Below are 11598 nucleotides of genomic sequence, written 5' to 3' on the forward strand. Positions count from 1 at the left end.
CATTTATGCTTTGGGAGAAAAAGACTGAACATCTGCACATTTTTGGTTTCTACCAGGAGAATGGTGATTCTCCAGGTAGAAACTGGGTATCTGTATCTGGCCTCTATTTACTCTTGGCTGTCAGTTCACCAGGAGGGCTTTGCTGTATGTGGTAACATTAGAAGCTGTCGTTTTCTCAAATGGCAAACAGAAAGAAGTAGGTTTGCGAGTCTCACAATAACTGCATTTTAACATGAGCAGAAGGTGGAGGGCAATGGAAGGATTACATTTACCGTAAATCATTACCTAAACTGGACTCATGTAGTGGGCTCTTGTGATTCTCATTTTTTCTAGATGATTACAGATACACATGCCATTCTGTATCTATTATGTGATATTGTATTAAACAAACAGATATGTCTTCCAGGGTTGTTTCCCCATGATGAGTTGGGGAACAAAATAGAACATTTTAGATAGTAAATATAAAATTCTTTTTATATTGGAGGGTTCAAATGGCATTTACAATTGATGGGAGTTAGGCATCTATGTGGCTCTCTTCCTCTTTCTACACTTTCACTTCTGTGTATTTCTGGAATTGTTGCTAAGCACTTTGCAACAATACCAGAAATACTCAGAAGTGAAAGTGTCCAAGGTCACTTAGCAAGCTGGCGGCAGAGCCTGGATTAGAAATCATTCCTCTGTTTATTAGAATATGTTACCTTCCCATTTATATTACAGTGCTTAGTAAGATGTGAGGAGCAGATTTCAGTATTACAAAGCACCAGGGACCCAGGTTTTCCGTTTCCCATGGGGAAACAGAAAAACCCGCAGATCTTCCCTTTTCCCAGAGAAAAATGCAGTTTTCATTTTAACAGAGGAATATGCAGATTTAGCTCTTTGGCAGAGCGTTCTCTGCAGGCTGGCAGAGTTCTAGCCTCCAAGGGGCTGTGGGGAGCAGGAGGAGGGACCTGGAGAGCAGCTCCCACAGGTAAGTCTGTGCAGGGGTGGAACTGAGGCCCCAATAGGGGGGGAGAAAGGGGGCTGAGCAGGGCAGGGCTGGGGATGGGGCTGCTACCAGGCCATGCATGGGGCTTGGGGATCAGGGCTGCAATGTGCAGCTGCGGGGCCCCAGTGTGGAGCAGAATGGGGCCACAGGTGGACTGTTTGGGGGGCGGGGGGGATGGGGTCAGCTCCCTGCCTCTGTGCATGCTCCTGGGAGGGCAGGGGGGCACATGCCCCCAGATCTGTGTGTGCGGTGGGGGCGGGTGTGGGCTACCTGCTGTGGGCTTGAGCTCCCCGCCCTGCTGCCCTCCCTGCAGTGCCTCCACAGCTCAGTGGGTGGGACCTGGCATAGCAGGGCAGAGCAGGACCAGGCGGGGAAGCTTGATATCACTGCTGTGAGCCCCATGCTGCCCACTGCTGCCCTGAAGCAGTGAAGGGGACAACACCATGCTGCCACCCCCACTGCTCTGAGGCAGGCAGGAGGCACACTGCCCTCATATTGGCTCAACGAGCTTTCCCGCCCGGCCCCGCTCTGTGTTGCTGCGCTTGACAGGCTGCAGAGGTGGGAAGGCAGCAGGAAAGGGAGCCTGATCCTGCAGCAGGCAGCCTACCCCCACCCTGAGCACCAATCTGGAGGACACATGCCCCCTCCGCTGTCCCCAGGAACACATGCAGAAGACAGCCAGCCTCACCCCTCCACCTTGGGCTCCATGCTTGGGCTGCAGCAGTCACTGCGTCCCGCAGGCAACAACTGGGGCTCGGGTGTTGCTGTGGTGGTAGGGGGCTGCAGAGCCAGGTCCCTGGCCCCATAGCCCTGGCAGTTAGGGAGGGCAGGGGGTTGTGGGTGGGGGGTGAGTGTTACTAGCAGGGCTGGGTGAGGAGCAGGGGGGTGGGGGCTGTGGTGGGAGATTGAGGCTTATCCAGCTGTGGTTGTGAGGGGCACCAGCAGGACTGTGAGGGCTGTGGGGCAGAGTGAAGGGCACTAGCAAGGCCAGGGGGCTGTGGGTGAGGAGTGAGGGGTACAAGTAGGGTCCAGGGAGCTGTGGGTGGTGAGTGAGGGGCCTGGACCTGCATCCTGGTGAGTGAAGGGAGCAGAGGGAGCTGATTTTTCTATGATAAAAAACCCCAAATCAAATACCAAAATTTATAGGTACTTAGAATTTATTTTACTATAGTGACTGAGGCATTAATAGGCTTCCAAATTACTTTAAAATTGTAAATATATCAATAAAACAGTGTGTTCACTTGATACCTGCATATATAGTTGTGTTTCATTTTAATCATGGATTTTGGAGTTTTTATCAGAGAATTTGCAATTTTTTATCAGGAAAAACCAGGATCCCTGCAAATCACTACATTTTCAAAATTTTTTTAAAGAAACATTCCTTTCATAGGTGCCAACTTTGGTTTTTACCAGTGGGTGCCTGAAAACATAAAAAAACAGAACAAAACAAAACGGTGCTTTACTTTAAACAAGACACATTCCTGTGCCGAGCCCTGTGCATGCCCAGAAGAGGCAGCACGTTACTTTAATCCAGCTTGCCCCACATCTGTAAAGACCGGGTGCTTCAGTGGGGCTTTTTTGGCACTTTTATCTAATAGCTGATTGAATCAGCTATAGCTAAAAGTGACAAAAAGCCCTACTGACATGCCTAATCTTTACAGATGCTGTACAGCCAGGTTGAAATAAAGCATTCCTTCTTTTAGTAAAGCAGTTGGGGGGGGGGGTTAACATTTGCAAGTAGCCAAAGAGATCTAATGCATAAAACCAAAATGGCCATAGCTTGTGGGTGTTGAGCACCCACTAATATTTTTCATGGATGCCCGAGCCCCGGAGAACCCACGGAGTTGGCACCTATGGCTTCTTCTACACTGTAAAGGCCTGATTCAGAGTCAGGCATTTGCCTTACATTCATTAATTTTACTATTTCCTGAAGCTCAGAATTTCCCTAATACTCTGGTGTTTTAGATGCTTTAAGTCTCACATAGGGATGCTATTTGCTATTCCAGTTGCAACCCAGAATGAAATGCAGGTCTTGACAGGTGATCAGGAACCAGTTTGAGTTACTGATGTCAAATACACAAGTGTTTTGGTTGTAGAAATCAAAACATAATAGTAATAATAATAATAATGATAATTTAACTGTACACAAACCTATGTGCTGGTGATATTAAATAATTTAATATGGGTAGAGCAAAAATATTTTACTTCTCCATAAGAAGTCATTCCCAAAATATTTTGAGTAATAATAGTTTGCTCAGATTAAAACTACGATGGGGCACTTCATGATGTTATTCGTTTCATATAAGTGATCTATTGTGGATATTCATTATATACAATTTCCTCCATTGTATTAAATAGAAGCATATGTAATTCACACAAATAATATAAAAAATACTAAAGAGCCACATCTCCAGGGAACAACTCCAGCTCACCTTATTCATCTGAGCAATCCCAGGGAAGTCAAAAAAGTTATGGAGTATACTTCTTTTATATGTATTCTCTGGGGTACTGATTCTGAGGCCAGAATTAAGAGGTCGCCGAGTTTTTTATTTAGAGGTCACTGAATGTGTTGGGATTTTAAAAAAACATTCAGCATTGGTTCTAACTTTTAAGTTATTAGAATAGATTCTCAGTGGGAGCATCTACATATGCAACTAATAAGAGTGAATACACTCTGGCCCAGTTTGAGCTGGAGCAAACTAATTCTAACATCACCATCTACACGTGCATTTAAGTGCAGCAATTTACTGCGCTACTGGATGCCACCTGTATCTGACAGGATTATCCGGCAGCGCAGTGAATTATTCTACCGTGCCCTAACTTCTGCACAAGCATAGACCGTGATGCTTTACTACACAGCAAATTAGTCTACTGCACAGCAAACTATCTTGTGTAGACGCACCAGCTAGAGCTAATGGAGCTTTAACAATTTAGGCCACATGAGAAGTTGCCCATTGACTGAAGTCATGGATTTCAGTGGGCACATTTACACAAGATGCTTTACCGCACAGCAGACTAATTTGCTGCACAATAAAGCATCACTGTCTATACATGCCCAGTGAGAAGAGAGTAAAGCCAGTACTGATTGCTTTTGAAATATCCATCTTATAGCTAACAGGACAGCTTACATAAGTAAGGTGAGTAGGTCAGACAGAACATTTGATAAACATTTGATACCTTGATAACCCTTTGCTCAACCACAGTATCCAACCACTCAATAAATGATTCCACAGTGGCATTCTTCTTTAGCAGGTCCTTCAGTTCTTGAAACACTGTAATAGAGTCATCTACCATGTAAAAAGGAAAAGATATCGTTGCACACTACTCTGAAGAGGAGAGAAAACCACTCACCAGTCATTTGACAATTTTGTAGCATGGAAAAGAAAGGCAAGGCAAGAATTAGAGCAGTGAAAGAATAAGAAATTCACCAATGAAGCAAGCATTCAGGTGTTAAAAGTTCTTCAACACTGCAAATTAAGGGAGACTACGACAATAAATTTTTTCTAAGAAAATAACATTAAATAAGAGAATACTGACTTTTCCATTTGTTTAAGGATCTACTTTTGGAACTATGTCTAGCTCCAAGTTTAGAAGAGCACAGAACACAGAATTACCATCTGATAATGTGTGTGTTAGGTCGTGGATAACAGCTTATTGTGTTTAGCTTCTCCAATGCCAATGGATTCTCATTAGGAATAGCACAATTAAATAGCAAATACTTCCAAGATTCCCTCCTTTATAAAGCCTTTGATAAGCTTACCCAATGGATTTATGGCTAATATCTTATTTTTGCACTTAAGATAGCAAGAGCAAAAAATAAAACAGTAAAAGATGGGAAAATGAGAGTAAAAAAGCAACTAAAATGGAACTGGTTGTGATCCATTACTTAACTGAAGATAAAACAAAATATAATTCCTTCAGACTTTCCTGTTAATAGAAGAAGCTTTTGCTGTCAGTTCTGTCAGTTTCTGACCAATATGTCTCCAAAGTGATAAGTAGTAGTAATAATATATTTAGGCCCTGAAGAGAAGGTTGTATCCTTTTGCCTCAAAGAAGCACCTTTTCTCCTTTTATAGTAACAGTTTGATATAGGAATAAGTTTTAAAAAGTAGAAAATGATTTTGAAGAGAAATCACTTTTAGAATTTTTACAGAAAATAGAGAATGGAAAAATAGATATTTCATTTTATCAAGAACTTTAATTTTGTATAAAGATTAGTTTTCTCCAAAGTATCCTTTAATGCACAAAAAAGTCAACCAGCTCTAGAACCTAGTAAGTGAAGCTAGAAAACAAAGGTGATTTTAGCAGTTTTTCTTTAGTAGCCCTAGTACCCTGTCTTTGCTATTAAGCAAGTTGTTAAGAAACATTTTCAGGAGCTGATCACTTTTGCTGGCCTATGTGAAAAATGTTATAATTTATATCTAGATTCTAGAAGATGATGTAGAGAGTATTTTCTAAACCAGTGGGGACTAACCTTTTTGGCAGTCATGCCACAAGTCATGCCACATCCTCCCTAAGTGCTACTATGATCCCCTTCCTTTGCTCAACCTGCTGCTCTGACTTTTGCTCCCTATTCTGCCTTTTGCACCCTGCTTGATCTCCCATTCTGCTTTCTGCCCTATCTGCTGCTGTGTTGTCCCCTCCCTGATCTGTCATATGCCACACACAGAGGCTGCTGAGGCTATATCTAGCACGTATACTTCAGGTTGTCCAGTCCTGCTCTAAATGACCACCATTTCAAAAAATTGTACAGCTGGAAAGACAACATCAGGTGCATCTTCGTTAAAGTTCCATTACCAAGGCTGATTCTAGCATGTAGTATTTGGTCTTAAGGTTCTCTTGTTGGAAGCAATAGTCCAACTGAAAGGCTTTTTTTGATTTTTTTAGGTGAACCCTACCTATCATAGGGAATTCAGAGTTGGATGCACAAACTTTACTTGACAAAATACCTTACCACAGACTTACATTCAGTGTAGACCTCCCCATCAGAGTCTGGGCTGCCAGAGACCGTGAGAAGAGCTTGAGAGCCAATGCTATTTAAATCAACTTTTTCAATATCAGATACCATAGAGTTCACCACAAGCTGATCAAATAGGGCTGGTCGGGCAATCTGTAAGAGATGTCAGGGTAAAATGTTAAGGCTTACACCAGCATAAAGGACTGAGTGGGTGCAGATACATGTGCGCTTTACTGCAGAGCTGACTAATTAGCTCCACAGTAATGTCACTGTCTACATGTGTATTAAGGTGCAGTAAATTAATTAACTCTGCTGTAGGATAGTACTGTCTAGGACAAGTACTATCCTACGAAGGAGTCATTTAGTGCACCAAGATTCATGTGTAGATGGTGGCCTGGGCTGGTTGGGGCACAACAATGCTATAGTGCAGGACTGCCAGCTGGCTAGCCCCTCCCTATAGCTCTTTTGTGCCCCAGCCAGCCCCCTCCATCACCCAGAGCCCTACTGCCACCCAGAGCGCCAGGTCCTCTGCCAGTCTGGGGCTGCTTTGCCCCGGCTCAAATTGCTGCAGTCCTGGGTGCATGTGTAAATGCTACACCCAAGAGCAGCTGACTCTGGCATGAACTGCACCTGGAGTTTATTCATTCGGGATAACTGCACATGTAGATGCACCCAGTAACTCCTAGAAGAGAAAGCATCTTCGGCTGGCTCATGGGGGTTTTTTCCAGGCTGATGAATGATCAGATTTTTTCACAGCTCAGCTATCAAACTTCCCCACCACTAGAAGACAGATATGTCAACAGTAATCATAAAGAGCTGTCATGACCAAGGGAGACCTGATTCAAACTTCATGCTAGCTACCTCTTGGTTTGTTCAAAATTAATACTTTAGTAAAGTGCTTTCCACTGGAGCACTTGCAGAATGTCACTTTCATTTTTTAGTTTTCTTCATTTATAAATAAGAGAAGTGAAGGCATTTATATAATATTTCCAAAGTTACAAAGGAGAGCTATAGCAGACATTGAATATCAGATCTGTGTACTACCCACAGGGCAATGTGGTATTGTGCTGTTTCATAATTGTGAATAACTGGATATTGTCAGTGTACAGCTAGCATCATCAGATCTATGTCACTTATGTAGAGAGATACCAGTTTAATCCAAAACAGAGAAACTCACTAAGCACCACACTGAAAGTCATGGAGCGGAGAATGTTTCTCTGTTAGGCCAGAAGGATCGTTTGATATTTTCTACATTGGGAAAAAAAAACCTAATGCACTCTTATCCCACATTGTAATTTGATTGCCAAAGCAAGAAGAAGTGTTTGCGGAGAAAGGTACTGAAGGGTATTATAGCAGTATCACCTGAAATCCAGACAGATTTGCCCCTGACCAAAACTAGTTTAAAAATGGGAAGACTTGTTTCATGAACCTTTTATCATAAAACACATTCTATTTTGTTCAATGGAAAATTTCAAAATGTTTTGACCAGTTCTACCCATGACATTCTTTCGCTTGTTCTGTGACACTCGAAGTCCTGAATCCACAAGGAGGGAGGGTTTTTTTTGGCAGCAACTGGACTTTTAACAATATTGTGCTGTATCCACTGCTCTGTGAGGCTTATTACATGTAATTCACAATGTCCTGTATGATGCAAATTCCTGTTTTTATCTCTCAGGCTTACCTGAGCTAGGTGCAAGAACGACGTCTGTCGTTTCAGAGAAGAAACAAATCTTCGTGCAATAGGAAGTTTCTTTTCCGTCAGGGCTTCTGGTAGGTTTTCCAAAGAAGAAACTACCCACTGTTCCCAGTTTTTAGCAAAAGTTCTTATATCTGCTAATAAACTACAGTAAAAATAATTTAATAAAGAAAGACCAACACTGATTTGCATCTTTTTTAAGAGGTATCATTTAAAAAGCCAAGGGACCTCCTGCAGAAATATCAGCAATATAATAATGCAGACAGACAAAATCTCAAGGAGGAAGATATAGGAGGATTCACACATGACAGATACCAGTCCCAATCATAATGAATTGCTGGAAAGGTGCTTTGATACCATAGCCATGATTTTGATATAGGAATCTCACTAGGGAGAAATTAGTCTCTCTCCTAATAAAAGAACATTTTCAGTCTCCTTTATCCACAAAGATCTGTCCTGTAACCTACTTACCTTTGTACCTACTCCCTTCATTCTCTTCCTTTCATGTCCAAGTTCACTCAATACACTTGTCTGGAGGGTTTCTCCTAAAGGAATGGATTTTCTTCCTAAACTGGCTACATTAGCTATTCAGCTAATGCAGGGGTATTTAAGCTTTTTTAGTCTAAGTAACCCCAGTAGCTGGACACCAAGCATGGGGGGTGAAGGGGTGGTATGTGGCTGGACACGGAGCGGGAAGGTGGGGACAGCGTGCGGATGGGTGGGAAGGGATGGAGTGTTGCCGCCTCCCAAGAGCAGAACCAGGGCAGAGCGGGGAAACTCACTGGGCAGCGGTGCCCCTCTGCAGGGTGGGGAAGCTCACCGGGCTGGTGTGTGGTGGCAGTCACCACCACATGTGAGCTTCCCTGCCCCACAGAGGGGTGCTGCTGTCCTTGCCCCACCCTGGCCCTGCTCTTGCAAAGCACTGGCACTCCATCCCTGTCAAATCACACTTACCCCCTAGGACCAGTCCAAGTACCCGTAGGGTAACATGTACCCCTAGTAGACGACCCCTGAGTTAATGGAAAAAAAGCTACAGCTGCTATATGAGAATTCCCCTTTCAGCCAGATGTCATAACTCCTGGGACAGGGGTATCTTGAGTAAATGAGAACAGATTCTCAGCTGCTGTAATTTAAACTGGCAAGGATGCTGCTAGAAATGGTCACATTGAATACAGGTTGTAAGAGCTCTCCCCCTCATTACTCCCTTGCAATCTTTGTACAAGTAAAGATCTATTCTAAGGTGTTAATAGCAACCACAGGCCTTATCCTGCAATCTTTATCCATGCAAATAGTTTTCAAGCAGGAGAAGAGTGCCACAGAAAGCTAGAATTTGAACAGCTGGGCCCCAAAAATGGAAATTAAAAAAAAATTATACTCATTCAGTCTCATTTAATTACAAATGTAATGTGTATATCAAGTCATAGGAGGAGAGGGCAGCTACCTAGTACATCCAGATTTTAAAATACTTTGGAAAAACTTTCCACATAGGTCTATTTCAGTTTTACAGACTCCATCAGTTCAGACTATTATGGTTCCATTTTAGGAATGTATAGACAATTAATGTGAGTGTAAAAATATATATATATTATCAACTGGTCATCTGCTGCCTCCATAGCTTTTTTGGAACATTTTACCTCCTAATAATTAATATAGCATTAGTATAAACTGCCAAGTACTTACTTTTCTGGCATTTCTTGCATTGTTGCAGGAATAAGTACATCTGTAAGGACCTTGAACAAGATAATAAAATACATTTTATTACACTTCCCTTTTCAACATATTGAGAAAGGAATTTAAGTCCTGGGAAATTTCACTTCCATTCTAAAGTCCTAAAAATCTTTTCCATTTACATCCTTTTGAAGTTTTCCCCCTGCTTCTTGAGAAAAGAAAAATCTAGATAAAGAAGAAAAGAAACAGACATAAATAGCAGTCTCTTTTCACATTCTTCATTGTTAGGGATATGTTAATTCAGTAAAATTTCTTATATTCTGCCTGTAGTCTGAATAAGAATCACAGTATTTGATAGAGGTATATCTCAAAACCTCCAAAATCCTTTCACTTTGTATTTTGTGAAACAAGAACTTATCATAATGGAATGAGTTGTGACTGTTAAACAGAGCCAGCACAATAATTCTGTGACAACTGGACAAGAAAGTTGGTAGTAGAACGGATTATCATAGAATTATAGAAAATTAGGGTTGGAAGGGACCTCAGGAGGTCATTTAGTCCACCCCCTGCACAAAGCAGGACCATCCCCAACTAGATCATTCCAGCCAGGGCTTTATCAAGCTGAGCCTTAAAACCCTCCGAGGATGGAAATTCCACCACCTCTCTAGGTAACTTGTTCCCATGCTTCACCATCCTCCTAGTAAGAAGGTGTTTCCTAATATCCAACCTAAACCTCCCTTGTTGCAACTTGAGACCATTGCTCCTCGTTCTATCATCTGCCACCACTGAGATCAGTCTAGCTCCATCCTCTTTGAGGCCATCCTTCAGGTATTTAAAGGCTGCAATCAAATCCCTCCTCAGTCTTCTCTTCTCTAAACTAATTAAACCCAGTTCCCTCAGCATCTCCTCACAAGTCCTGTGCCCCAGCCCACTAACCATTTTCATTGCTCTCTGCTGGACTTTCTCCAACTTAGCCACATCCTTTTTATAATGGGGCCCCCAAAACTGGACACAGTATTTCAGATATGGCCTCACCAGTGCTGAATAATTCCCCTCCACCAGAGAGGAATAATTACTTCTCTCAATCTGCTGGCAACACTCCTGCTAATGCAGCCCAGTATGTTGTTAGCCTTCTTGGCAACAAGGGCACACTGCTGAATCATATTCAGCTTATTGTCCACTGCAACCCCTGGGTCCTTTTCTGCAGAGCCGCTGCTGAGCCAGTCAGTCCCCAGGCTGTAGCAGTGCATGGAGTTCTTCCATCTTAAGTGCAGGACTTTGCACTTGTCCCTGCTGAACCTCATAAAAATTTTTTTGGCCCAATCCTCCAATTTGTTTACGTCACTGTGAATCCTAGCCCTACCCTCCAGCATATCTACTACATCTCCCAGCTTTGTGTGATCCGCAAACTTGCTGAGTGTGCAATCCATCCCATCGTTCAGATTGTTAATGAAGATATTGAACAAAGCTGGCTCCAGGACCGTCCCCTGGGACACTCCACTTGATACCGACTGCCAGCTAGACATCGAGTCATTGATTACTACTCCTTGAGCCTGACAATCCAGCCAGCTTTCTATCCATCTGACAGTCCATCCATCCAACCCAGACTTCCTCAGCTTGCTTGCAAGAATGTTGTGGGAAATGCCTTGTTTAAGTCAAGTTATTTTATGTCCACTCCTTTCCCTGCATCCACAGAACCAGTCATAGAAGACAATCAGGTTGGTCAGGCATGACTTGCCTTTGGCAAATCCATGCTGACTGTTCCTAATCACCTTCTTCTCCAAGTGCTTAGAAATGGATTCTTTGATGACCTGCTCCATGATTTCTCCTAGGACTGAGCTGAGGCTGACTGATCTGGACTGTTGGATTGAATTTCTGAATATTTCAGAAACTTTTGATGTGAACTTAAGCCAGCTGCTGTGCCTTGCTATAATAGAAATACTTATCTTTCTCCAAGTCATTGTCTGCTTGGTCTATTTAGATAGTAAACTTTTGGGGGCAAAAGTTTCCCTCACAGCACAAAACCACGACTCTCCCTCCTAGATATTTTAGGTCCCCAATATCACAGTATTAGAGGACTTCATTCTCTTCAATGTGTTTATCTTCACAGCACCCTGTCAGGTATGGACCCTGCTTGAGAGATGTGGAAATCACTGGAAGTTAGGTGCTTAAATACAGTATGATCTGAGCTGAGGGGCATGAGCACATGAACAAGCTACTGGGAGGTAAAAGGAGATTTACCACAAGTCAGCTGCTTAATGGTAACTGCCTGTGTATGTGGTGCCCCCTCCT

At 42.8% G+C, this 11598-nt stretch overlaps 1 protein-coding gene across 1 annotated transcript in view; it reads right to left on the bottom strand.

The window, feature by feature from the left end:
* The window catches only part of RFX6 (regulatory factor X6), a gene marked incomplete at its 5' end in the record, with an annotated part of 96222 nt that overhangs the window by 23128 nt on the left and 61496 nt on the right, over nucleotides 1-11598 (bottom strand). Inside the window, 4 exons of the mRNA XM_019520223.1 lie at nucleotides 4163-4272; nucleotides 5951-6095; nucleotides 7624-7783; nucleotides 9319-9368. Coding sequence (XP_019375768.1) covers nucleotides 4163-4272; nucleotides 5951-6095; nucleotides 7624-7783; nucleotides 9319-9368 — 465 coding nt within the window. The remainder of the gene's footprint in view (nucleotides 1-4162; nucleotides 4273-5950; nucleotides 6096-7623; nucleotides 7784-9318; nucleotides 9369-11598) is intronic.

This window comes from Gavialis gangeticus, unplaced genomic scaffold (genome assembly GCF_001723915.1).
Source record: "Gavialis gangeticus isolate Ggan-Ray unplaced genomic scaffold, GavGan_comp1, whole genome shotgun sequence".
In the NCBI taxonomy this organism is placed as follows: domain Eukaryota; kingdom Metazoa; phylum Chordata; order Crocodylia; family Gavialidae; genus Gavialis; species Gavialis gangeticus.